This window comes from Notolepis coatsorum, assembly GCF_963971535.1.
Source record: "Notolepis coatsorum genome assembly, chromosome: 3".
Lineage (NCBI taxonomy): Eukaryota > Metazoa > Chordata > Actinopteri > Aulopiformes > Paralepididae > Notolepis > Notolepis coatsorum.
Genome location: NC_140167.1, coordinates 35,465,627 through 35,492,601, shown reverse-complemented (window position 1 = coordinate 35,492,601; position 26,975 = coordinate 35,465,627). Strand labels below are relative to the sequence as shown.

The 26,975-nt window shown below is 44.7% G+C and overlaps 1 protein-coding gene across 1 annotated transcript in view; it reads left to right on the top strand.

The window, feature by feature from the left end:
* Nucleotides 1–26,975, top strand: part of LOC311225767 (latent-transforming growth factor beta-binding protein 2-like) — a 136,595-nt gene that overhangs the window by 58,569 nt on the left and 51,051 nt on the right. The window contains 3 exon segments of the mRNA XM_084311161.1: nucleotides 1,301–1,602; nucleotides 4,906–5,008; nucleotides 23,882–23,956. Coding sequence (XP_084167287.1) covers nucleotides 1,301–1,602; nucleotides 4,906–5,008; nucleotides 23,882–23,956 — 480 coding nt within the window.

Here is a 26,975-nt window from a genome sequence, read left to right as displayed (position 1 = left end):
CTGTCATGCTCTCTCTCACTCTCACTCTCACTCTCTCCCTCCGTCTCACCTTCTGGCAGGTTCTGCAGAGTAAATCAATAAAGGAGCACATTTGGGATCAGATTGTCTCACCTTGCTCAATTGCCAATTCCCTTTCCTTTGAAATTCCGCTTTGATATTTTGGAAAACATCACCACTCTTCACCACTCTGTCAGCAAAGCAGGTGCTCGGCCCAGAAAAGTATAGCATATTGAATGACAGCGGTATTATCATCACTTTCCAGTATGTGTACTGTAACTGATCACTAATCTCAGGCTAAACTAAGGCTGACTAAGGAGGTGCTGCAATGGTTGGGGTTTTATGGCCTGCCCTCGGGGCAAAGTTGAAACGTTCTAGACCTCATGTGGAGTGAGACTGATGCTCACGCAGTGGCAGGCGCTGGTTGCAGCGCGACCATTACTGAACATTCCACAACGCAGCATGTCCACACGAGGCCTCAGCACACACACTTCTTATTGGGCCTCTTCCTCCTGGTTTTCATTATTACCATGGACCTCTGTATATGAGGATGCATAAATCAATGCAATTAGAAGTGGCCGTTGTGTACAGTAACGACTCTCCTCTGGCTGGTAATGATCCGTTTATGCATCCCTCCTCTCCTCACCCCCCCTCCTCCTCTCTCTCTCTCTCTCTCTCTCTCTCTCTCTCTCTCTCTCTCTCTCTCTCTCTCTCTCTCTCTCTCTCTCTTTCTTGCACTCTCTCTCTCTTTCTCGCTCCCTCTCTCTCTCTCTTTCTCTCTCTTTCTCTCTGTTTCTGTCTCTCTGTCCTGTATCAGGCCCTCACCTCTGTCTGTGAGGATATGATTTATGAGAGGGGGAGCATGGGGCAGCGTTCCAGGAAAAAACGCTGGCACACCCTGAAGATAGATGCTCTCCAGTGGAAGTTGGACAAAAGAGCTCATTCTCAACATTGCAACATGTCCTCAGCTCCTCACCAAATCTGTTTTGGGTCTCGGAAGATGAAATGAAATGGTTTGATTCAAACCAGAGAATAACAAGGCCTTTTGTTTAGCTTGTAGCATCTTAATTGTTTCTTCCCCAAACTGGGAATAACCCTTTTTAGAGTTGAAAGGTATGACGAAATCCAGTTTGTGCAGAATTATGTTGTGAGGAAGAACATGTTTGTTGATGGTTGTCAAATTTCTGTATTTGTGTACAGTTTCACATTGGCTGATGATACATGAGCTGACACTACCCATAACTGTATTCCTCGAGTTACGAGTTATAACTCGGCTGTTTGTATACTCCGGGCTTCACCCCAGGTTCTCTCCACCCATCCCTGGTCAATGTACACATCCAGCACCCTCCAGAGGCAGAGGTCCAGATCCACCAGGTCGCTCGGGTCAAACCGGGACAGAGACCCAACGCCGCTGAGGGAGCTCACTCTGTCCAGCAGCGCTCCCAGCCTGGGAACGGGAACGGGAATGGGCATCGGAATGAGCCCACCAACGGGAACGCCAACGGACAGCCAACCACTAATGGGAACAGCAACGGCGACGCCAGACCCCATAGCCGCCAGAATGGACACGTGGGGAGGTGTTTCCAGGAGACCGTTGATGGGCAGGTACAAGTCAAGTCAAGTCAAATGTATTTTAACTCTCACTAAACCTTAAAAAGGAACTACACAACTTTCAGAATGTTATTCCTCTGTGTCTGAGTTAATTACATTACATTTTCTGTTTTAGAACTGAGAGCACTACTATAGAATAAAGCTAATTTCGATATAAAAAAAACTAAAACCAAACAAACGTCCGTGGGTCCACAAAATCTCCCATTCATTGTCAATATTATTATTATATTATTATTATTATTATTATTATTATTATTATTATTATTATTATTATTATTATTATTATTATTATTATTATTATTATTATTATTATTATTATTATTATTATTATTATTATTATTATTATTATTATTATTATTATTATTATTATTATTATTATTATTATTATTATTATTATTATTATTATTAATGGAGCAGCTTCAGACTTTATACTTGCTGACATCACATGTTTGATTCTTACTTATCTGGTTTCTGGCTTTGCGAGAGAGTAGCTCATGTTCACAAATATTGATTGAACTGTGTAGGCCGTGGAAATGACATTAGCATCTTTAATTTGGGTTGTGTTCCCTTTTAACACTTTCAGTGCCAGCCATAACGTTGATTAATGTCCTTGAGTGCCATCATCCACTTCAATGTTAGCGTTAAAAACGCATAATCTATGTTTTAAATTATGGCTATGTGTCTAATCTGCCCGTCGCTTATCAATGACTTGTTTGCAGTCAACATTGTTGAAACGGATAGTTTTTTAATCGGTTCATATCCTTTTTATAGCATTTCGTTTTCTTGAAAATGTCCGGAAAATAGAAAGATTCCCTCATAAACGGCATTTATTGGAATATTCTCGAATACACTAGACACGTTGTCATTTGTCTGCCTATTTATGAATCGTTTTCAAATAAACGCTAGATTATCGATAGTACATGTGTACTTATGCACGCTATAGAAGCGAGCTGAGAAATCGATTACCTCATTTCCTCAACATCACACACACACACACACACACACACACACACATTGACACGCTGTTATCTCAGTGAATACAGCTCTGATTATCCTAAAACTGGTAACATAGACTCCTTACCTTAGATCAGATGTTCTCCAAAAAGATTATTCCAATTCCTGATCGCCATTCCAAATATCGATTGCGTTTATTGATTGATTATTGGCTGCTGTAAATATATATTCCAGGCTGCTTTCCGTCTCGCGATCACTTCCCTCATCATCAGATCCCTCGCCAGCATAGTGGAGCGAGGAGGCTCCCCCTCTACAGATCCACCAGTATAATCGAATGGCCTGCAGTTACACAGGGATAGACGATAGGGGGCGGTATTTTCCCATCGGAGCTCCTAGAGGGTCTGCTGTACCAACGGGAGACTCGGTTGATGAAATATGAATTCAGATCGCTAATAAAAAAATCAAACGACAATTCGCGTCATCGGCACTCAACGGGGGGCATGAAAAGATGACATAACACGTCGCCGGCACTCAAAGTGTTAATGGGGAAAAAAGGTGCAATTTAGAGGGGCAATTCAATGATAGATCCCCCAACAAGGATGGCCAGGCATGCAATAGGCGTTGAAATGGACAACTGTTGATTGGTGATGGGTAACGTGTAAGCAGCAGTGAATTATTTATTACTATAAAACACAGTACACTTATAAAAATAAAAGAATAATAATAATAATAAATTTTATTTGTAGTGCACTCTCCATTTCACAATGAAATCTCAGAGTGCTACAGATCAAAAACAAAGCAAAGTAAACAAATTAAATAAAATAAAAAGGTGAATACAAATTTTAAGCAACAGATAAAATAGGCATCATCGCTTGATGCTGACCCTAGCAGATGGGTCTATCCTATACCCCTATATGTCTCTGGAAACTGGGAGAAGCCAGTGCTACTGAGGCACGGCATGCCTTCCCATCTCTGTCTTGTCTGTCTGTCTGTCTCATGGCTGCTGTCTCAGACAGGAAGTTATCCCGTGGCGTCTGATTTATGCTCCCCCCGTGCGATTTACAAGCACCGAACCGGCGGTCATCTCATGTTCCACGAGCGCCCCCGACACAGACATGTTATGAGTTAAGATGAGCCGGGAGGACAAAGATCAGGCCAGGGGGAACCGCCCCATGAGGGAGGTCCGTCACATTGCAGAAGACAGAAGGGATGAACCTTTTGCACCGTGTGTGTACAGTACGTGTGAAAGCACGACACGTACAACAGATTTGCCTCTGGCCCAGGGGTAACATAGCGACGTCACGCTGCATGATTTAAGTCGCACGCATTTAGGAGATAAACAACAGACGCAGGGAAAGCTGAGCGAGGGTGCGTGAGTTTGGCTAATCTGAGACCTAACTGCAGCATCTGTTGGCTTGGCTGTGAGGGATGCTGTGTTTCCCCCCGTGTTCCAGTCCCGTCAACACAGTTACCCACAGCAGAGATGTTGTCTGGCAGTGGAGGACCCGTTTGTTTGTGCTGGAGAACAACTCCCACGGTCCCGGGCGTCTTTTCATGGAGAGTTTGAAAAGAAAACCTCCAGTCCGATTCCCGTTGGCTTTCGATGAGCCCCACAGAATGACTCTGAGAACGAAGCACGCGGGAGGAGCAGCCAACACTTTCCCCTCTTAACTTGAGTGACTTTGCCCCTGTGCCAGATTAGTGTTCTGTCGAAAATATGCCCTTTCTGTTGCTTCTTACGTTTCATAAATTTCCATGTGCGCATGAATCCAGTAAGTGAGGTTTGATAGGAATCTCTCCACAATTAGCCAAGCTCCTTAACGAGGCGTGCCAGGAGGACAGAGCTATTCCTGGCTGTGTTTATGTCCTCTTCAGGCTAACTCGTCTCAGATGTGGCTGGTTCACTCTGTCCTCTCTCACACATGAGCGTGGACAATAGATGACAAATGCAAACACACTCTGGCAGTGGCACATGCACACTCACTCACACACACACACACACACACACACACACACACACACACACACACACACACACACACACACACACACAGGCCATCGCATTTGCGCTCTTATTTTGTATGCACGTACACACTCTGTCATCGCATTTGCACACTTATGTTCTATACGCACACACGCCATCACATTTGCACTCCTATTTTGTATGCACATACACACACTGTCATATTTTCACTCACACACACACACACACACACACACACACACACACACACACACACACATACACACACACACACACACACACACACACACACACACACACACACACACATGTATGCATTCAAACACTCTCAGATTTAACCCAGATGTGTCTGGTTGCAGTGTGGGAAGCCTCTGCCAGGTCTAACCAAACAGGATGACTGCTGTGGAAGTGTGGGCGCCTCCTGGGGGCTCAACAAGTGCCAGGAATGTCCAAGTAAACCAGGTAAGAGCCACAAGCTTTCTAGCAGGCAAGTGAGTTCTGTTCACTCCTGTCTTCTTCCTCTTTGTTCCTAACGGCGTCCTTGTAATCTGTCCCGCCGTATTCTGTTCTATTCCGTTCCCCGATGTCCACTCTGCATCTGTTCCCTGTACTCCAGGGTTTCGACTGTGAGCAGCACCGTTAACTGAGGCTGATGCTTTAATCTCCTCACATGGTTAGTATTCATTAGATCCCTGCCCTCCCCATCCGAGCTGCTGCCTGACTCCCCGCTAACCCTTGTTGTAAAAGAAAAGAAAAACCAAAAACAGGGAATCAAATGAAAACACATTTAGCATGAAGATGGCCGCCTGGCAGGAGTGCCACCCACCCTGTGGGCACAAGCGAGCCGCCGCGGCCTTGAAGCGACAGCTAAACGGGCAGCCGCGGTTCGGCTGCATAGTTACCCCGTCGGAGCTGCGGTGTAGGGTTTGAAAAACAACATCAGCGGGTGATTGTAGGCCTGCTGGCTGGGTGGCAGTGCCCCTCACTATGTGTGTATGTGTGTGTGTGTGTGTGTGGAGACTCTCACAAATCCTGGCAACTCTGTTTTAAAAAAAATATATATATTTAATGGAGCGCTTGATCACACCCCCTGGCTCCTCCAGGACTTGGCACTGCGGTCCCCTGGAGGGGTGGAGCAGTGGTCTCCTGGAGACACTTTTACACTTTCTTCCTGTCCCCCCGGTCCTCTTAATCCTATTAGTGAGTCGCCTGGCACTGGGAGATGTCAACTGGCTGTCACAGTCTGCTGTCATACTTGGGTCCTGGCTTAACGTCTGAGGCGGATCCCTAATCAGAAGCAGACATCATCCCTTTCGCTCTCCTCCATTTATCACACGCGTCCATCCCTTTCTTTTGTCTCTCCCGTTCGCTCTCCCTCTGCCCTGCCAGATTCCCCTTCTCCTCTTAAGTCCCCGGCACGATCTCTGTTGGCTCCCAGATGTTTCCCTCCCGTCCCGGAACCTTTGAAGTCTTGGGGGAGAGTCTTGGAGGGAGCGAAGCCCTGCGTCTGCCCGTTTCAGTGGTTGTTTCTGGGGGGAGGAGGGGGGCAGCTCAGGCCCGGGTCTCGGGTCACACGCAGGCAGGGGAGAAATGATGGAGTAGATGGGAGAAGGACAGGAAGAATGCAAAATGAAGCCACATATATGCCTGATGCGAATCACAGCGGACTCTGTGGAACCCTTTTCTAGGGAATAAATACTTTGAATTCCATTCAAGTGTTACTGTTCCCTGCTTAGGACCGTCATTGGATCTGTACACTGCTTTCTCCTTTAATTGGCCTTAATGCATTTTGCTATACTGTATACTGCATTATGTTGGGTGTAGGCTATGCCATGTTACCTGACAAGCTAGACCTCCCTCCAACACACCAAATCTATATATTCAGAATCAGAAAAGTATTTATTTCCAAGTAAGTTTGCACATTCAAGGAATTTGTCTTGGTCATTTGGTGCAGCAACATTAACAGGCAGAAAAGTGATAATGCACTTATTAAATATGTATTCATGAGGTAATATTTATGCATAAATGCCTATGATTTGACTTATGACCTCAAAAATGTATACTGCACTGCAAGGCAAAGTGCAGTGACTACAATTGTAACCTTTTAGTGAGGAAAGCTGTTTTGATTCATCTTGTTACATTCCATTTGTATTTTAAAAGTTGAAATAGATTAGTAATTGAGAAAGATTCAAGCAACCCTAAAGTATTCTTTTGTTGCAATATCCACTTCTCAAGGTTTATTCTGCAATTAACAAATATTAATGATGAATAATTATAATAAATATTATATATTATATTATACAGATTTAGACGATATACTGTTCTTAGAATTAGAATTAGCGATATACTGTTCTTAGAATTAGCGATATAATCTAATAGAATCTAATACCTTATAGAATCTAACCTAATCTGTTCTTGTTATAACAGCAATCAATATATCAATCAAATCTAGCCAAATTATAAATAACTAATACTTGTATAGCTATATCAAGATGAGGTTATATAAAATTGATGACTTGGCTACATAGTGTGCCATGTAAAATTATTAAGTAGGCCTATGATTTAACATCTGGTTATGGTTGTACTATCTGCTCCCAGTAAGCAAACCTCTAAAATATAAACATATTTATTCATGGGAGGTGCAAGAACCTGTAGTGAATTAAGGAAGGATGAGTCAGCCAGAGGTAGAGAGAGAGAGAGGTAGAGAGAGAGCGAGAGAGAGAGAGATCTGTTTTGGGCAACTGCCAGTTTGCCGCTAATAGAACTCTGATGCGCCGAATAGTCCTGTCTCCGATGTAGCTAGCGTTAGCTTTTCAGGGATAACCAAACTATAATGACTACGACTGCGACTGCGACTCCTGTGACTTGACGTGTGCCTTGGTCCGGTACAATTCCCAAACTCTGAGAAACCAAGGCAGAATGTCCTAACTACACTTACTGTGGTTTGCCTTGGGTTTTGGTTGGCTTTTGTAGTCACTGCCATTTCTACATCCCCTTTTCTCTAGAACAGAACAAGATTGAACCAGGAAATGTTCAAATAAAACAGTTATCCAAGGGTTCACTTTCTGTCAGCCATGACAAAAATGTTGACGAACATTGTAGTTACTGTGGTTAGCCTTTGTAGGGCAGTATAGGGTGTCGGTCTAGGAGAGGCTGAATGTTAGGTGCCGTTTGACATCATTTGGATGCGCTCTAAATCTGAGCGTACAGTAATGTTGGATTGGTTGGCAGATCACTTCACTGAGACAGTTCACTCGAGCAGCGGGACACACATTGCTCCAATAAAAAATTTACCTAATCAAAACAATATCTGTTGAATACATTAACAAAAATCATCCAATCCCTTCTGTCTGCATCAGAAAAAAAGAACTCACAAAATAAACACTTTCACTACCACACTATAGAAGGTTAACCCTTTCACTACCACACTACAGCCGGTTAACCGACTGTAGTGTGGTAGTGAAAGGGTTAACATCTTCTGTTGTGAGGGCCAGGCTATGTGCAGTTCCTAACCTGCGGAAAGGGAAATGAAAAGTAGCCATTTCTATGGAAGTAGGTCACCCAAGGGCCCGCCATGTGGTAAGCAGTTAGTTTTATAACAGCTGATAATGATGTCATTAAGGCCGTGTTTGTGACACATCCATCAGTCGCTTTATGGCCGGTTGCAAAAAACACTCTTGATTGAGAACACGTTATCACTGCTGAAAACGACCACTGGCCAGTGCTTTTATCGAATCTGAAGAGAACGCCAGACAGTGTCACCGCACTGTTTAATAGCGCTGCGCTGCATTTTTCAAACAGTAACGTGTAGTTAAGAGGCTGGAAACAGGCTAGTTTTTTGGGGGGTCTTGGAATAGCTTCAGACGTCAGTCCTCCCTCCGTCTGTCCTTTCTGTCTGGCCTCGTCCCTACTTCTCACTCCTGTCCCTTGGAGTTCCCTTCCATTTGATGAGAGAAACTCAATGAACTTTACTACCAATGTTATTATTGCATGATCCAATAAGGATATCTATTTTCAATCAATGCCAAACGTAGGTGTTTTTCTAGGCTGATAATGTACTGTTATTGTTGCGGAGTAAGCGGTACAAGGGAAAAATGTGTGTCATGTGGGTATTTATGTAATCTGTGTGTGTGTGTGTGCGCGCGTGTGTGTGTGTGTGTACACGTGAGGGGAGGGATGGCTGACATCATGGAGCCCCTTGACAGCGAGAAGTGTCCATCAGTCTACAGTAGAAGCCACATCTCAGTAGGATCCAATGCCTACTCACATGCTGAACATTCCAGCCCCGTAATGAGATCCAGATCAAATAGAATGGCTCTCCTTCCCTCAGGTTCTGATGAGATGCAGAGGGGGGGGGAGAGAGAGAGAGAGAGAGAGAGAGAGAGAGAGAGAGAGAGAGAGAGAGAGAGAGAGAGAGAGAGAGAGAGAGAGAGAGAGAGAGAGAGAGAGAGAGAGAGAGAGGAACAGCTCTTTGACTCTGTTTGGATCTCAGGGTCGCAAAATGTTGAATAGTCTTCTGACAGCAGCCGACATGGAGGCAGTTAGAGCTGTCCTGGAGGCCCAGAGATAACCATTGATTGACTAAGGCAAGGGGATCAACCAAGTGTGGAAATGATGGACGCTGGTAATTTGCTTCAACAAGTCTTGAGTGAAGTATAGCACTGAAATTGAATCCAGCTTTAGCTTAAGTAGTGTACTGTCCGGGAGGAGGCTTACCCTTCAAAACCTCCTTCGGATAGCATTGGTTTTTCCACCTCAGGGGGATTTCAAGTTGAGTTTCCATCAGTAAAGTGATCTGAGGTTCCCTAGGTAACCCTAAGCAGAGTAAGGCCATTCGCTGAGCCCTGGGTTTGACCTGTTCCACTGTGTGGTCATAACTCTATGACACTGTGAGGTCATAACTCTATGACACGGCATGGCTCCACCGGGCTAGCAAGGCCGCCACTCCCTGACTGGGTTTCACAACAAATGGAATTCCACAAGTCATTTGTCTCCCAGTCTGTCGTTGCCTCCCTCCCCATGACTCTCCCCCTCTGCGATACTGGGAGGCTTCCCAGGGAGCCAGATCAGAGGTCCCCTGGGCCTGATTCAATCGGGTCCCCACCCACAGGAGCCTTGGCGTCCCTGCGCGCCACTTCCTTCCCGGGGACAACAAGGTCATCGTGATGTCACCGTCCCCGGCGCTCCTGCCCTGCCCTCTACTCGGACCCCGCCCCTCTAGGAGGTTCACCAGTCCTCCGTGTTTCTCATCCTCTCCTATCCTTCTTTGCCTCTTTCTCATTCCCTCTTGTTCCTCTCTCTCTCTCTCTCTCTCTCTCTCTCTCTCTCTCTCTCTCTCTCTCTCTCTCTCTCTCTCTCTCTCTCTCTCTCTCTCTCTCTCTCTCTCTATCTCTGTAATTGGGATGCTATCCTTCATGTGTATTAGATCAATGAAGTCAGATGAGGAGAAGAGTCGAGCCAACCTCTTCCCGGGTTCCCCGTCTTCCCACACAAGCTCAAAGCTTGTGCTTATTACTTTTTATTAGCACTGATCAAACGTGAACACTTGTTAATGACCAACCAAAACCAGACTCGTGTGCTGAGAGGGGTGGAGGGGGGGCTGTGAGGGGAGGGGGGGCTGTTTCCATTCCACAACAGTGTCTCATAGTGATCAGATGTGAGACGTCACGCGGCTTTGACAGCTTTTGATTCATTGGTGTTGACTTAGCTTTCCCCCTGCTACAACTAAAGTGATGGAATCTATTAGGTAGACAGCACTGCAGTGTGCGGCTAATCAGGACTGAGCAGACCTAACCGCTCAGAGGAATAAATCCCAGTTATCTCTGCCGTAGTATCGCGCCAGTTAGTTGGGGGAACATGGAAATCAAATTTGCATTACCCTAGCTTAATAAGATACACGCCGGGCCTGTTTTCATGGTGTGGTATGTACCATAGGCATGTCATCCTTTGGCGCTATCCTCCACGATGATGAATATTCCTCAGGGAATGAGAGATTACAGAGGAATGTGTGTCTGCTGGCGTTTAATCCCAGTTACAGAGCCATTGGCATCGAGACGGGTGTAGAGAGAAATTGCTAAACTAGAAACGAAGATGTAAAAATGCAGAGTTCTGTGAAGCGAAAGTCCGAAAAAAGTATGTTTTGAATAAAGATTTAACTAAGCGTGAACATGAATACGAGCAAAGGGATCATCAAAGCTGTAGCTAGTGCTGTTGTCTTCAGACGAGCCATACAAAATAGATACAATATGCACACAGACCACCACTGCCTGAGTATGTTACTCATAGCAGGTAGTTTTGTGTTCATGGGAGAGTAAATGTTAGCTTTGTATGTGTGTCGTGTGTGTGTGTGTCTGTGTGTGTGTCTGTGTGCGTGTGTGTGTGCATACGTGTGTGTGTGTGTATGAGTGTGTATGAGTGTGTATGTGTGTGCGTGTGCGTGTATGAGTGTGTATGAGAGTGTGTGAGTGTGAGTGTGTGTGTGTGTGTCTGTGTCATCAGAAGGATGTTGATGTTAGGTCCGTGTGACTCGTCTCGTCTGATTAACTGGCTGGGACACATTATTTACAGGGCCTGTGATATGGCCCGTGCCCGATTGGCAAATGTGGCGCGTGCCAAGGGGATGGTTCTGCTTTGAAAGCGGATGACGTCCCTCCGAGCCGTTTACTCCAATCAACCATGGCTTTGTCATCTTTTAAACTCCAAGGAAGTGAAAAACGTCCAGTGTGATTAAAGGGTTTCTCTTTGCCCCTGGGATCCCTCTCCGTGGCACCGGCATGGCGGTTTGTCAGGAACCACGTCGCCGGAGGGAAGAGGCGCTGAAGAGGTACTGTATTGGCGCGCCCGTCGGTTGTTTTCCTACAGAATGGCCACCGTTCGAATAGAATGCAAGAGCGTCTCTGCTTCCCCTCCCGTGGCTCCCATCCATCCCTCCTCTCTCCCATCTCCCACTCATTCTCAGCCACAGGGATGGAGGCCAGGACCCAAGGCAGGTCGCCCAGGCAGGTCCCGGGGGGGGGGGGGGGTTGTGGTGTAGGGCTCCCTGCCTGTGATTGATGGGGGCAGTCAGACCTTACAATGGGCTTAGCAGAGCGCCCCCCCCCCTCCCCTCCACCCAAGGCAGGGTGGTCCAATGCGATGATTATACTAAATTACTAATTAAAGATTTCTGTCAAAGCAGAAGAACCCATTCGACTAAACTCACTGCTCTCCCTCCCTCCTCGCTTTTCCTTATCTCCTCCCTCGTTTTGCATAAGCTCTCCTTTCACTCGAGCGGCCTCGGTAATGCTCGGCTCGGAGCCGTGTGTTGACTCATGTCTCAGGAAGGACTTTCAATGGGCTGTTTATTTGGATTTCAAATTAGGACGGTGCCACCAGCCAAGATGTTCCAAGACGTGAACGGCGTGAACTGCAGTTTACAAGAGAGGCTTTTTCAAGCAAATATTGTGGAACAGTTGCCAATGGAACACACAATATAATTGCCTGTGGAAAATGCATCAGTGTGAATCGATATAAATCATTGAGGGGGCGACAAAGTCTTTTGGTTAACGGGCCTGAATGGATAGACGGCGAGTAGGAAGGTACTCTCTGTGCCCTCGCAGGCCAGTCTGAGGCTGGCGTCTAACCATGCCCTGCCTGAGGTCACTCTTGCGTGCCACTGCCTTGGTAGCTGAGACAACAAGCATTTGTCACACTCAGGACCCAGACAAGGAAACGTCGAACACAATCTGCCAAATTAGATCCTTCTTTACAATAGGATTTTAGAAATAGAAGAATGTGTCTCTCATGAAACGCAGCGACGTTAAACGTTTTTCAAAAGCTTGGAATAAGTGAAGTGTGCTTTTAGTGTGTGTGTGTGTGTGTGTGTGTGTGTGTGTGTGTGTGTGTGTGTGTGTGTGTGTGTGTGTGTGTGTGTGTGTGTGTGTGTGTGTGTGTGTGTGTGTGTGTGTGTGTGTGTGTGTGTGTGTGTGTGTGTGTGTGTGTGTGTGTCACGGAATTATTTATTCTGTTAATATACCTGTACAGGTTATCCACTGTACACTTTCAGTAACTTTTTCATTAATTCATTCAAACCTTTATTTAAGACTCAATTGAGGGAGACCCTCATTTTCAATGATGCCGAACATGACACAAAATATACAATCAACAAGCAAAACAGTTAAACTAGATATACAATCATAAAACACAACAAACAGCATCAGTTAAAACAGTTACAGGCTGATGATGGACGGTTATTAAGTATAAACCTTAAGTTCTAATAGGAATATTGAGTATTGAGTTTTAGGTCATGTTGACCTTGACCTTGAGATCCCACAAGTCTAATACTAAAAGCAGTGTTTCCCAGATCAGCCCTCCTGGCACGAGGTTCCTGAAGAACCAGCTAGTCACTGGAGCTAGTGAAAAGTGGACCAGGGTTCCAAAGCAACATAGATGTAATATATTATGGTAGTTTTTCCAACCAAGGCTTAATAGATATACAGATACCACTGCTTATGGCATCTCTCAGTCAGAGAAGACCTGCCGACCTAATCAGGGATACTCTCTCCTACTTTATTCCCATGAGGGCCACTTTGAAAAATGTATTGTATGTTGGGGGCAAGAGCATGCAGGGGTCTGTATGTGTTGTTTGTCGGGGGCCAGAGCATGCAGGGATACAGTGGGTGAGTATTGTAACTGGTAATAAACCTTGATTGATTGATTGATTGATTGATTGATTGATTGATTGATTGATTGATTGATTGATTGATTGATTGATTGATTGAAAACGTTATTAACAGATTGCAGAATGGGTACAGTACAGTACAGCTCAATACATACAATTGTTAAGGGGATGCAGACCAGAGAAAGACTTTCGTCTTGTTTACATCAGGGTCCCCCATTTTCAATTCATCATAACATATATGACATACATATATGGGGGGTGGGGGCTGTACATTGGAGGTGGTTGGGTGGGTGGGGGGTTGGGTAGGAGGGGTGGGTGGGGGACACTGTACAACTGTACAAGCAAAACTGTACATTGGAATATTGACAAAACCATACTTGGTCATTTACTGTACATTGGAGGGGTTGGGTTAGGACATTTACAGGGGCCAGTTTCGAATTGCAGTCTCTCGTAGGTGTTTTTTGAGAGTGTTTTTGAAAGTGGGTAGTGATTCACATTCCTTTACAGCTACTGTACTCCTCAGAGCGGAGTAGTAAACAGAATCTAAAGTGTGGAGGCAGCAGCGTGTCGGTAGATACATCCCCATAATACAGAATTGATAGGAAAGTTGACTCAACAATTTTTATTTCTGTATAAGATCTCATCTTCTGTCGTAATTTACCAGCAAGAGTCCTGATGTGTTAGTTAAATGTAAATTTGCCATTGAGCCAGATTCCAAGATACTTGTAACCCTTTTGATATATGTGTTAAGGCAGGTGGAGTGAAGTTGATAGTGACTGTAGAGGTCCTCTCCGCCTTGCTAATACGCTTTGTAAGGTGTTACAGTGCTTGTGTTATTATTTTGTTTTATTGCCTATTTAAACCTAAGAGTGCGGAAAGGGAAAATAGAAACAATGTGTGAATGTTTTCTGTAGACATGCTCCGTAATCCTCACTGCGCTCAACCTTCCTCTCTGTTTGGGACGGCCTGCGGTCACCGACGTCACCGATCATAAATGCAACAGCAGTCTCTCAAGGAAAATGTGTGACTCCTCCATACTAATCTCTTTTGACACTGGACTTAGGCAATGTGCAGAGCGCAGTTCCATAGGATAATCCCTTTTCCAGCGATTCCAGAAGTTCATCGATCAGTCTCTGTCAGTATCACCATCTGTTGGTGAGTGGTGTTCGTTTTATGCGCACAAGAGTCACTGACAGGTTGCGGAGGAAGAGTTCTTTGTCCTATAAGAAGGTGCGCAGGTGTTAGTGGTGAGGGCTCTCTACTGTCCGTGTAGAGGTGAGTGAGAGGGCTAGAATTCACCACAGCGTCCACCTTGCTGATTAGTGTCAGCAGTTCCTCAAACTCAAAGTAAGACTTCCCAAGGACCTTCCTGAGGCAAGTCTTGACTGATCTCACCAAGCGCTCCCACATTTCGCCCCCACCAAGCGGCTCGCTCCGCAATATATTTCCAAGTGATTTTCTTCTTGGCAAAAGACTCCTTGAACTTTCCTTTCATCAATTTCCACAAAGATTTCAGATATTGCTCTTACCCATTTGAAAGTCTTTGCATTGTCAGAATATATTACACTGCAAATGCGTTGCAGTCTGGCAGCAAATTGTCTAAAGTCCAATAAGAATGCATCTCTAGTGAGATCTGACACTAATTCCAAACGGACCGCTCTGGTTACACCACATGTGAATAAGGCTATGTGAACTTTCTTGCCATGGGTTTCATATACAAAGGTCCAGTCAAATCTATGCCTCAAATGGTTGAACCTCTGATATGTTCTCTCGGTAACAATGCACAGTGTTGTTGACCATATTTGACTCTAAATCACCTACACGTCAGGTGACACTGGTCTTTTTTTGACATTTGTCTCCCCTTCGACATCCAATGTGTTTCTCTCACTTGAGTTAGTGTGGCTTGCAGACCTGAATGCATTACCTCTTCATGGCACCTTTTAATTGACCTATCTCAAGCTCTGCCCTCTTCAATCCGATCCTTCAATCACTTCCAAGCAACAACTGTGATTAGAGGATCAAGAAAACAAGGCGGGTTTGAGATGGGTCAATTACAAGCTCTGAGAACTTGTAATTTCCTGATTATCTTCTGTTCAAGTCGAAAACAGATATATTTTTACTTTGAATGATCACTTATTTCACTTATTCCACTTATAACACTTATTTCATCATTGCTAGTTTCTACCAGCAGGTCAAGTTTGCCACTGTTCAGATCTCCGTTACTGAGGTCATTGGTGGGATTTCTCACTAATGACCTGTTGGCTGGTTGTCCCTTCCTCTACAGTGGTTCCAATTCTCAGGCACTGTCAGATTCTGGATCTCACTGACCCAGTGGAGTGAATCGGTCCAATAATACACTTTCTAAATGTGCCATGATGAACTTGCCTAGCCAAGCTCCAATCAAAGCTCCCAGCAATTTCAATCTGGGGAGCGTAATGCGTTTGATAGACAAGATAAGGCTAGCAGTAGATTATCCATCCGAGTCCATGTGACGGATGTAAGCAGCATCACAATATGCATTTTCACTGGCATCTGTAAATATGTGAATCTCACGAGTTATTTCTGAGTTTTCACTGGTTTTCAATCCAACACTATAGTGCTTGTCAATAGAAATGGTTTGCTGTTGAATTTCTGTGCAGCACTGATGTCACTTTGCTGCCAAGTTCAGCTGGTATATCTTCGTCCAATTCCCCCTTCACACATCTCTTGGAATAGACACTTAACTCCGATTGCGAATGGGGAGATGAGTCCAATGGGATCAAATATATATGCAGATGACTGAAGTACCCTTCTTTTCCAGTTTTATCTTTCAAATAATCAGTTAATCAGTCAAATCGTCCATCTCAAATATGAAGTCATCGGTATGAGTTCTCCATGTTAAACCTAGAACTTTCAGAGGAGTTTAAATGTTCTTCTGCTCTGGTCTGTTCTCTGTGGTCCCATTCATTCTGCAGAACAGGGGAATTTGTGCCCCATTTGCATAATTTCATAATGGCAGTGGACATGGTTTCCTTCACTCTTTTGGATTACTCCAAGCCGTTCCCACGCTCCGTGCCCCAGAGATAAAATCATCCATGTACAAACACTGATCAAGGATTTTAACTTCTTCTGGATACTTTTCTGCATGTTGGCTGCTAACAAGACATTAGCTGGCGCATCATTCTTATTGTGACCAGTTTTATTTCTTCTGAGGGGACTGGTTTTTCTGTAGTCCATCGGAGCACGTCTCAGTCCCTTTCGTTTAATGTGATTTTGAAGAATGCTTTGGTGATGTCAGCCATTAAGACAATTCTGTGCTGTCTGAATTGTACTAAGATACTCAGTAGATCAGGGTTTAGATTCAGGCCTGTCATTAAGCAGTCATGTAAAGAGCGACTATCTCTTTCATGCAAAAAGGCATGAAATACCATGTTGGTGGTGGTTCTGTTCTCACTGAGTTCTCTGTCTGACAACTATACCTTCTGTCAGATATTCTTGACACCTCAGCATATCGATCACATGTAATGGGGCATTGTTTTTAAACGTTCTGACTAAGTGATTAAATCTGTTCCTTGCGGTGATATTCTGAATAAACAGACTTTGTACCTCCCTTGTGCATATAATTTTTACAGACATTTCAAACGTTTCCAGAGCATCTGCACATGAGTTCTGTTCCTTCTCCATGTGAATTCCAAGGAACTCTGGTTCCAAAAAGCGACGTAGCTGATCCGTTAGGGCTTGTGCTTCTCCAATGCTCCACAAAGACATCTCCACAATGCATGACTTCAACATTCAGTGGTTCAGTTGTGATATTTAGCATGGGAATAGAGACAGTTCCTTGTACAAGCCATCCAAAATGTGCTTTCCACAGCTACCAGTGCCAGCTACCCTGTGACTATGTTCCAATACCGGACTCCTCCTATCAGAATCCCTGGAATGTGGAATCCTCCAACATGAAAGCCAGCTAGTAGTTATAGATCTACAAACTCACTCATTCTCAATTTTCCCAAGCACACTTTAACTCTCCTTGCCGTTAGCCTTTTGTGTTTCACAGAGACAAATGTATGCAGATTTAGTATCTCTGTTCCCACTAGTGGCCTATTGAATGCTCGAGAGATATCTTCCCTGATGACGCCGCGCTGGCCGCCTCTATCTAGTAAACAGCTCACTATTTGGTTTTGTTTGGACGTTTCTATCCAAACTGTGGCAGTTTGTAATAATACAGTGTTACCTTGAGAATCGCTGGATGACGCTGACGCCACAGGATTGCCGTTCATCTTGATTCTTGCCACATCTGTCATATTTGAACTTTGCACACTGTTTTGTAATGATTTTTCCCACAGTCATCACATACAATTCCATGCACTCTACAATTGACCTATCTCAAGCTCCACTCTCTTTTCTTGATCGTCCAATCACAACTGTTGGTCTGAGGGAAGCAACAGTTGTGATTGAAGGATCAAGAAAAGAGGGCAGGGCTTGAGATAGGTAATTTACAAGGTGCAAAGTATATGGCTGCTAAGCACACATAGCATTTGCCAAAGACGTTTCCATTTCTCTCTCCTGGCCTCAACACTGAGCTCTGTGCAGTTACGTAACTCATGATCAGTTTTCCCACAGAATAGGCAATCTTGTTTGTCACTTGTGCTGGACAAGTGAGAGGCAGCTGCGGAGGATGTTCCAAATGGCCTTTTGAGTCTGCGCTCCTTGTCTTGTCCCACCATTTGTCCTCCCATGGGGGGAATATCCATCTTTTGAGTTAGAATTGCTGTCCTCTCTCTGCTTTCTACTTCCTTTTCCAAAAAACGGTGCAAGTTCCTTGGCATTAAGCACGTTGTCAGCCACTAGACGGTTAAACTCGAGAGCAATTGCCTCAGGGATCATCTTCAACAGTATAGGACCATTCTCCCACGCACAAGAGTTGGACGAAATTCCGCTGTCAAATATCTCTGCCCAAACAGGAAGTCAACTAACAGGTGCTACCTATACTATATTATTTTCCCTCAACATTATTTAATAAATAATATTATAATTCAAAGTTATAGCTGTACTAATTTAGTTGTGGATGTCCGGATTTAGTACAAAACTATTGCTCTCTTGGGCAGAGGTCGTTAGCAGGCTGTGACGTACAGGTGTAGAGACAGCGTTGCGTAGCAGTGTTGTATAGGACATAATAAACTGCCATAAGCATCAGATACTACTCCCATGGCATCTAAGCTGCGTACTTGGACTTCACAATCATACAATTTACACAAAGCTATTATGTCTGTGGCCCTTAAAGTAAAATTTAGTACCTTGTTCAGGGCATTAATCACAAGATATTTATGGCCAAATCTGTAAGTCAACATTCCGATTGCGCTATCATAATTTTCATCAGACAAGGCAAGGCCTGCAACAGCATTAGTAGCTCCTCCTCCAGAAGAAGGATGATTTTAAATAACTTTCAAATGTTTTTATCTGACTTACTCAGGCTTCCGTTTTTATGTATAGTCATTTCATGACTCCAGAATTATTGCCATTCACTTATATCCCCAGAAAACATCTGGATGATAAGTTTGGGGAGCTTGACTGTGTGCACTCTTTGTCCAGTGTTACTTCTGAAAGATGCAGCGCTTGCATTATAGGCATTATCATCTTAGCACATTGCTCGCTTGATTCTCGTTTTCCTTGCACTAATTCCATCCAAATATTCCAAGGCAGAACTGACCTCATCCTCCAGATTATCCTCCTGCTTATCGATCATAAATAATAAACGTCTCTCCTCCTCCATAATATCCAAACTCGCCATGCTCCATCAAACGGGTCCCATCTATCTTGTCTGGTTGTAGCTGGTTGTTGCAGTCTGGTTGTAGGGGCGACAGCTAGTGGCTCGGGAGGTTGAGCAGTCGTCTGGTAATACGGAGGTTCCCGGTTCGATTCCCGCTCCTCCTGGGCAGCGTGTTGAAGTGTCTTTGAGCAAGATACTTAACCTTTTAACTAGGGATGCACGATAATTATCGGGCCGATATCAGCAATTATGACGTCATCCCGATAAACCCAATAACGTTATTGATAGCTCCGATAATATATAATAAATCTTTTGGTTAAAAGAAATCCGGTGTGGGTGGATTTGGATGAAGGGCGCTTGTTTTTATTATAGCCTCCTCCCGTTTTGCCAGTACTGTGGTACGACTGACAGCGTGTGGTTTAGGAACAGGGAGTTTTTCACAAATCCAGCGCTCCCTTTCTTGGCTGTGACGTAGTCACGTTACATTCACGTTACAGGCAGACAGTCGATCTACCAATTACATCCCACCGCTTGCACCCACCTCTTCTTCTTACCACCAATCAGAAGCTCTCGTTCGTTTATTTACCTCCGGATTGTCGGCCATTATTCTACTCGGAGCTCAGGCTAATAACGTTAGCTCCCCGCCAGCCACATTGACAAGTACCAGCGCTTATACATTACTGGAAAATGTCTTGTTGCTCTTGTGGCAACGAGCGTTGTCAGCATCGACTTTAGTAAAATAGACCCAGACTTTTGAACGTTTCGTTCTGTCCGCCATGATGAGAGCAGAGCTGTCTGTACTCGGCAGCACCCGTGTGTGTGTGTGTGTGTGTGTGTGAGCACAGCCCGCTGCTCGCGCAGGCAGAGACACCGAGGCAGGAGAGATATAGAAAACGGCCAACAAGATTAGTTTGCGACGTTTAAATTCCTCAAAAAAAAACTCCATAATTTCTCGAGTACCGATAGCAGTACCGATGACGTCGGAGCTTATAAATACAAAAAAAAATAAAAAATGTATCAAAAAAGAAATATATATATATATTAGTGCTGTCAGGCGATTAAAAAAATGTATCTAATTAATTACAGGATTTGTAATTAATTAATCGAATTAATCGCATTTTAATCGCATAACCATTTTATGCCTGATATTCTATATTCTATAATCATTATTTCAAATTGCATGTGTCCGGATGGCAGAATTCAGTACTGTATCTACAAAACCTTCTGTTTAATCATCTTCCATCTATTAATTTGCTTAGATTTTTCAGGTCTGGTCAATTTGAGCATAGTGTTATTCACAGTCAAAGATAAAAAAATAAATTTATTGATATTCTCATTTGGTTCATTACAATTTACTCAAGCCTAGTAACAGATACAGTATTTCTGACACTGGGAATACATTCCCTGAGATCCATATATGTCCCTAGAATCAGATACCAAGAACATGCAAATGGACCATATAAAAAAAAGTCTGTAATGTGTATTCTACGTTCTTATGGAATGAATGAGATAAAAAAAAAAAAAAAAAAAAAAACTTTTTTTGTGTAATTAATTTTGAGTTAATTTTCATAACGCGATAATTTGCTGTGTAATTAATTAATCTAATTAACGCGATAAACTGACAGCCCTAATATATATATACATTTAAAAAAAAATTATAATACAATAAATATCGGTTATCGATATCGGTTATCGGCTTGAGGAGCATAAAGTTATCGGTATCGGTGTCAAAAAATCAATATCGTGCATCCCTACTTTTAACTGCTCCCGATGAGCAGGTTGGCACCTTGCATGGTTGCCTCTGCCGTCAGTGTGTGAATGGGTGAGTGAATGTGAGGAACAAATTGTAAAGAGCTTTGGATAAAAGCGCTATATAAATGCACCATTTGACCATTTAGCTGTCCTACTGTAATAGGTCCTCTGTCCTTTTCCAGCCGGGTAAGGTTTTCTGCCATGGCTCCGGTGCTTTGCCAGGAAACCTTGGCATCTCCAACAACTTCAATCTAAGTCAATCCTCTTTTTCCATTTCTTTAATTTCTCCTGGGTTTCGGGCACCAAGGTGTAAGGTAAGAAGGTGAATAAACAACGTCCAGAGAGAGTGCTTGCGTTATTCTTTTGTTCTGTTGCCTATTTAATTTAGAATCTAAGACTAGGGAACGTTTTTGTAGACCGTAATCCTCTCATACTCAACTCTGGTTGGGACAGCCTGTAGTAGCCAACGTCACTGGTCACAAAGTAACAGTAGTCTCTCAAGGCAAATGTGTGACTCCTCCATACTGAAAGAGGTGGATAATCTCTTTTGGTCACAACAAGCTTTCTTGAGACTCCCAATCCCCCCCATCGCCCACCTGCTGGGCTTCCCTTGGCATGTGCTCCCCGGTGTCACTCTGGCCAGACTTTCCCTGATCCTGGCACGGTGGGAGGGCGCGCCCACTGCCCTGCCACAACATCTCATTACCCAGAGACCTCGGAGGGGGATTAGGAGGGTTGGGAGTAGGGCGAGGTGGGCAGAGAGGAGCAGGGGTGTCGCTTTGACACCATTATTCCACCCACGTGGCAGGGGAGCCTCTCCAGTCTGACCCACTTCTGCTCTGTCAAGCCACAGGTACCTTGACCTTGGTCTGTTCACTCGGTCCCAGCAGGACCACAACACAGCTCGGCGCACACAGCCTTCTCCCGAGGAATCCACCGTGAGACAGACATTCCAGTCACCACTGGGAAAGCGACACAAAACCGAGACAGACGGATGGATTTCCGTATTGACCGCACATTCACCCACTGGCTGTATTGATGTCCGGATCTCATTGAGGGTCACTGAGCTCACCTTGGCAGCTGCAATGGGAACCTCAAATCCTACCTAGTTTGCTCCAATTAACAGCTTGTCGCCCGTGTGGGAAGGAAAAGGGAAAATAAATGACGGGGTTTCCCCAAACAAACAGTGGAGCAGAACCGGAGCCTGTTCGTGCTCGTGTGCTGTTTGCTACCCACGCCTGGTGAGGTAAGACGGCAGATGTGTTTTGGAGATGTCTGGACCTATTGGCTTCGTCCAGGTGTCCACGCGGATAGGCCCGGTTGTGAGGGGCTCTTGTCTGGTCCTGTTTGACCAGGGTGGGCCTTCCAGACACGCCAGCCCCACGCTCCCTGCCAATCACAGAGAGATCAACGCTCCAGCATGCACTCTCTACTGGAGCTCCGGTTAGAAACACATTACAACACGCCTCCTTTTCCTGGAACACTCAGCTAGGGGAAGGATGTGTTTTCATTGCTAGCGGTGCTGTGGCTTACAGGCTAGTTTTTTTTTGTCTAAAGAGAGTAGTCAGACACTTTCCTTTGTATTTCATCTTTATTGCAACAGTGTACGAAGGGCTGAAAGGGAGAAAGAGAAGGGGAGAAACAGGAGACACGGGACTCGATCCCAGGCCAGCAGAGGTACATATGCTTCCTGTGGGACCTGGGGGTTCTAAACCTCTACACACCATTGCTGGGCATGGCTTACAGGTTCGGAGTTGAGGGCTCTTGCGTGATTAGTTGCTGTGTTGCTATGGCAGCTAGTCGAGGAAAACCCTTGCAGTCTCATTTCAAGCTGTGAGCTGTGACTGGATCTACCATACTGTACTGTGCATGTACTGTGCATGTTCTGCGAGTGGTGGTGAGGACTGAGGAGGCCAATCATTTCTAGATCCTTCCTCACCCAGATCCTCCTGAGTCAGCAGGTGAATCTTGTCCTTCAGCGCGATATGAGGTGAGACTCTTCTCTCCTAATCTACGGATACAGTTTCACCTTTGGAAACACTGGAAGTGTGTGACTAATCACTCTCTTCCTGTCTGGCATTAGGCTCTGATTACCCCCTATAAAACATTGCATACACACCCACACACACACCACACACACGCACACACACACACACACACACACACACACACACACACACACACACACACACACACACACACACACACACACACACACACACACACACACACACACACACACACACACACACACACACACACACACACACACACACACACACACGCACACACACACACACACACACACACACATGTAGATGCTCACTCCTAGCCATCTGATACTCATATTAACCCCCCCCCCCCCTCCCCTCCCCATACAATTAATGGAGCATGCTGCAACCTTACTGGGTGGCGAATGAGTAATGACATCATGTTCTCAGGCCTCTGTCACCAACTGTACGGGCCACACTGGGGCCGTAACGCACACGCTGTGTTATTTACTGCAGCACTTCTGTGAACCTCTAAAGTGCCTTGCTGAAGGACACACCATATGAGAAGATTGTTATTGTTTAAGTGAAACAGGAAGGAGAAGAAAAGGTACGAGCAGCACCGTCCCGTCAGCCACACATTCATCACCATTCCTAGTGTGTACAGTTAGAGCGTCAGGCCTATTGTTTAAGTGGATTTGTGCCACACTCAATGACAAAGGTCATGGCTGTGACATGTGTTTTCTCAAAAATATTTATGATATACGCACTTTCTCCATCTGTCCCCGGCGGTGGGGAAATGTATAGGTAATATGATTATAAATGACGTAGAGTGTTGTTCAGTGCTGTCCTATAAACGTGATCCATTTACGTCTATTCACTCTGGGGTCCCGCAGGGCTCGGCTGTGGGGGTCCCCTCATTTCCCCCCCCCCTGCAGAGAAGCTCACATCTGTAAGTTATATGGGTTCCTGCTAAAGCCGAGCTGCTCTTGGTTTCTTTCGCTCTGTTATGAATGTAATGTGTTGCAGGACCGAAGCGTCGTACACAAGGAGCATTTCGTCTGAGCTGTTGTTTTTCTTTCTCCTCTTGGTTTCTTTCGCTCTGTTATGAATGTAATGTGTTGCAGGACCGAAGCGTCGTACACAAGGAGCATTTTGTCTGAGCTGTTGTTCTTCTTTCTCTATTGCAGCATATGCCGTGATTGCCAATGGACAAGTTGAATGTCCCAAAGGCTACAAGAGGATGAACCTGACACACTGTCAAGGTAAGACCTTGTTTAGACCGGGGCCTTCTGAACTTCCTCATTCACCATCTGTCCTGTCTTGAATTCTAATAAGCAGTTTATACGGTGCACAGCTTTACAAAACTCCAAACCCCCACGCAGGTTTTTATACCATGGCTGTCATAAAAACACAACAATTCGTGCATTTCCATGAATACATGACCCCCCAGGCCCTCTGTAAAAGTATTCCTGGCTGTATGTCTGGCCCCCATGGGAACCAGGTCAAGGATACAATTAGCCCTGTCTTGGGTCAGAGTTCAGTAGCCAATAAGCCCCTGGGGTTGCTGTTTTAATTGGTCTGTCGGGTTCTGACTGGAGAGTGGTACACGTACGGCAGGCCATGATTATGGTAAATGTGGCTCCTCTGTGGTTATGGGGGGGGGGGGGGGGGGGGGGGCGAGCCGAGCTTTTGTGTAACATGTTTTGTTGCTCAACCTTTTTCAGTAAATCTGTCAGCGGTGGAAAGACCATCCATCCATCTGTGTGTGAAAACAAACTCCCTTCTCAGGTCGTCCCTAAACACCTTGCTCTCTTTATCCTCCTGGCGTCGAAGAAGCTCCCATGTCCACCGTCTCACAGAGAGATAAACACCGCGAGTCAACGCTGTAGTAGACAGACGTCCACTGAGAGACCATTTGGCCCACTTACATGTTATTGGCACTGTGTTTATATCACACCGGAAGCATTTACATGTTATTGGCACTGCGGTTTATATCACCCTGGAAGCATTAGATGGGAACTTTGTAGCTAAAAAGAAGAAGATCAGAACAAAAAACAATAGTCTGCACACTGTTAGACTTGCTCCCACTATATGTTTATTTGAGAGATCAACGTTGCGACCACCTAAGGATGTTCATCAGGGTGATCGAAATGTTGATCTCTCAATAAACACATACATTCGTCTTCAGTTCCCAACGCACGCCTTGATGCCACTACTGTAGTGACTTTTCAATTGCAAATGCTTCAAGGACAGAACTCACTCCAGTCTTTAACCAGCTATTAGCCATGCTAATTACGATAGGACAGCTGTTTTAATTGCAAATCACTGATGGCACCATTCATGTTTCTACATTGAAAGATGTGTTAGGAACGGCTGCTTGCTGGGAGCAAGTCAAGCGTGTGGACTCTATTATTTTGTATGTGATCTTCTGTTTGTCCTGCACCTGATCACCAGAGGGGATGTGCATCCTCTGCTTTTTTAAACCTTGGTGTTAAGACAAATGATAAAAGTAACTTATATATAAAATATATTATATATTATATAATCTTTTGTATGCTGTGGACGATTGGCTTAGATTTATGAGCACCTCTTGATACCCAGTGACTTAATTAATGATGTCACAATCCAGAGGGCAATGCTTACTGAAGCCTACGGAGGGGAACATCATAACGGTCCAATGGACAGCTTGGACTACCTCGGTGTCAGCCAGTCAGCCACCGGTTCAACAAGTTCATCCAGTTTCCCGGGTCTCCACAGAACCAGAGGCCCGTTGATTTTCTCAGAGATATGACGGAGTTAATGGTTATTAGGCTGGGAAATTCTTAAGCGTTCCACAGTTTAAAAAAAAAAAAGATAGCTGTGGTCAAGGACACACTTTCTGTCGTCCAAAATGGTGTCAGGTGTTGCCAGTAAACTCATAATTGATCTTGCTTTTTCTATGGGTTTGCCTTTTATGATCGCTTCAAGATGTTCCCTCCTTTCAGTTGCTCGTTTCTTGAGTTCTGAAAAGCAAAGCTGACAGTTACCCACAATATTTACTGGCTAGCTTCAAAGTCTCTGTCCCATTCGGCTGCCGTTCCATCCCCAAAAATTATTTTTAATTTCTGCTCTCAGAAGAACGGCCAAGGAGGCAAAAGCCTGATTTTTCTGGGCTTCTGTCATTGTTATCGAGATGGTATCCAGCCTGCCAAATTGTGACTCCCAGCCAAATCGGCTTGCACTGTATTTCGTTGGAGCAAATCATGGCGGCTTGTATCATATCCTGTGTATTAGCTCTGTCTTAAGAATAGACATGATTCACGCTGTTTTCTCTCTCTTCTCTGGCTGCTGTGGTCTGTGGCATCCTCACCAAGATAAGACGCACCCCCGTTAGAGCCACAAGCTGTTGTTCTTACCTCAGCACTGGCCCCTTATCTTCAGAGCACTCCAGAGAAACTAGGTCACATACCAGGATGTCCATTTGTACCTTCCCTTGTTTAATGGAAGAAGGACACGTATGACGACACCGCCACATGTGCCGTCTCTGTTGTGTGGGTGGTGGTGGTAGTAGTCAGAACAGGTCACATTACTCACGCTACAGCACTTCAAAGAACAGACTATGGAGGATTTACATAACACCGCCTACACTCTGGATCAACATTCGATAACTTCCCATGGATATATTTTTGGAGCGACATTAACCATCTTGAATACTGCATACCGGAGGCCAAAGACTTTACGGGTTCAAGGCTTTTCTCTGTTGTGGTTTCATGGAATAAAATAGATAGATAGATACTTTATCGTCCACTTTCGTGGAAATGAGCCTCTAGAAATTGGAAATGGAATTGACATTTCTCTCTAAGCGATGGTCATACAGTAAGACATGCTCACTGAGAAAGACGTTTCTCCCATTAATTGACGATTTGGCAAGATCTGGAAGAGGAGCACTCAGTATTCACAAATCCTTAAATTGATGTGTTTTTCACCCCGTGAATTATGCTAAGTGTCTGTTTTGAGACTTTTTAAGGAAAATAAAGAAATCCCTCTACACCACTTGACCTATTACAGCCTATAAACTCTTAACAGTTCTCAACTATAATCCTGGATATCACACAACCCTATGAATTGTGGGCTGGCTGTTTCCTTTATCATGCCCATAAATAACCCCTGCTGATGTTTATGTGGATGCCGGTCTCTCCAGGGGTGAGGAACGTCTGGGGGGGTCACGTAAGGTCATGGCAGACAGGTTGTCACTTTTTAACCCGAGTCGGGAGACTCTTTGGACCGAGTGAAGTCATCACT